This window comes from Ammodytes marinus, assembly GCF_949987685.1.
Source record: "Ammodytes marinus genome assembly, chromosome: 9".
Lineage (NCBI taxonomy): Eukaryota > Metazoa > Chordata > Actinopteri > Uranoscopiformes > Ammodytidae > Ammodytes > Ammodytes marinus.
Genome location: NC_137213.1, coordinates 15,368,586 through 15,370,226, shown reverse-complemented (window position 1 = coordinate 15,370,226; position 1,641 = coordinate 15,368,586). Strand labels below are relative to the sequence as shown.

The 1,641-nt window shown below is 47.6% G+C and overlaps 1 protein-coding gene across 1 annotated transcript; it reads left to right on the top strand.

Moving 5' to 3' along the window:
* The first annotated feature begins 329 nt into the window (after window positions 1-329).
* On the top strand, window positions 330-1,641 carry foxq1a (forkhead box Q1a). The gene has a single exon (XM_080033839.1). The coding sequence runs from the start codon at window positions 473-475 to the stop codon at window positions 1,319-1,321; it is 849 nt and encodes a 282-aa protein (XP_079889965.1). The 5' UTR covers window positions 330-472; the 3' UTR covers window positions 1,322-1,641.

Below are 1,641 nucleotides of genomic sequence, written 5' to 3'. Positions count from 1 at the left end.
GTCTCGGATGGAAATAGTCCCAGGGTGTCTCTGCAAGATCACGTTTCACAGGTGAGAGGAGGAATGCACACTGCACTTTTAATGGTGTTTTTTCGGTGAGCTTTTTTTCTCTCCCTCTGCTGAATTCTTTTTTTAGGAATTACTTGTGATGAAACATTTATTTTGATCACATGTTTATCACGGACTCTCGTGTGCGCAATGTAAAGATGTTTCGCGATGCTCCCAATCATGTTTTTGAAATCGGTTAACTCCGCCCTGTTGGGTTGGTCATGAGGTAAGCCGGCTATAAAGTGCTGCTCTCACACATGTGTAGGTGAGACTGGCTTCAGTGTTCTGCCAGGTTTGATAGCTGAGAAGTACATTATTGATTTAAAGCCGTCTTTGCGCACACGAGGTCTGGACTTTGCGCAAACGACAAATTGGATAGGTCTTACAAAGAAGCTCCATCAAAGAGAATTAACATAGTAAAAACATGAAGTTGGAGGTGATGTATGGGAGCCACTATGACATGAGACACCTGGAGATGTCCTGTGATGCAGAGGGGAGTGTGCGCTCTCCTCTGTCTCCCGAGGAGGAGCTGGGGTCGGATGGGGACTGCGTGGCGCACAGCCCTCCACCTGTTCATTCCACTCCATGCACCGGCACCAAGCCGTACACGCGGAGACCCAAACCCCCGTTCTCCTACATCGCTCTCATCGCCATGGCGATCCGGGACTCCCCCACCGGACGCTTGACACTGGCGGAAATCAACGACTACCTGATGAAAAAGTTCCCGTTCTTCAGAGGCAGCTACACCGGCTGGAGGAACTCGGTTCGACACAACTTGTCTCTGAACGACTGCTTTCTCAAAGTGCTCCGTGACCCGTCCAGACCGTGGGGAAAGGACAATTATTGGATGCTCAACCCTCAGAGCGAGTACACCTTCGCTGACGGGGTGTTCCGGCGCAGGAGAAAACGCATTGAGAGAAAGCTGTCACCAGAGGTGTCCGAGAGCGCAGAGGAGCCGCGGAGCATTATTGGGCAGTCTGCCCCCGCCGCCAACAGCACTGATTCGTGCGTGAGGTTTACAAGTTCATTTGCGATTGACAGCATCCTCAGCAAGCCGTTCAAGAGTGACTCTCAAAGAGAACATTTACTACTTCACCCTGCCTTCACCTGCTGGCCGCGCTACACTGAACTCATGATGCCTCATTCAAATACACCTGCCTTATTTATTCCATACGTCAGTCCACCCAGCCATATGGACTCATGTGCTGCGCATGTGTCACACGCCTATGACGGTGGGCTGCTTCCACAAACAGTCTTCCGATATCCGAAATAAATCCGGACTGTTTTTCATTTTGATGATTGAAAAAAATAATCATCCATGATGGACTGCTCAGGGACTTGAATTGGATTCGACATCATTGAGGTGTCAAAGTGTTACACTTTCAAATTCTACCTCTCGTTATTTCCCCTTAACACATCATCGGATTTGATATTTTATTGGCTACACAATTGCCAGATGTAAATGTTACTGAACTGATCGTTAACGTTGTTGTTTGTTTGACAAACTAGTTGCCAATATGCACTTTGACTGTTTTTATGTCTGTTTCTTTCAAAAACATGCTCATTGCAACACAATAAAAAACGTTCTATGTT

Excerpts from the sequence above, each read along its gene's own strand:
- foxq1a (XM_080033839.1), top strand. The coding sequence starts at position 473 with ATGAAGTTGGAGGTGATGTATGGGAGCCACTATGACATGAGACACCTG.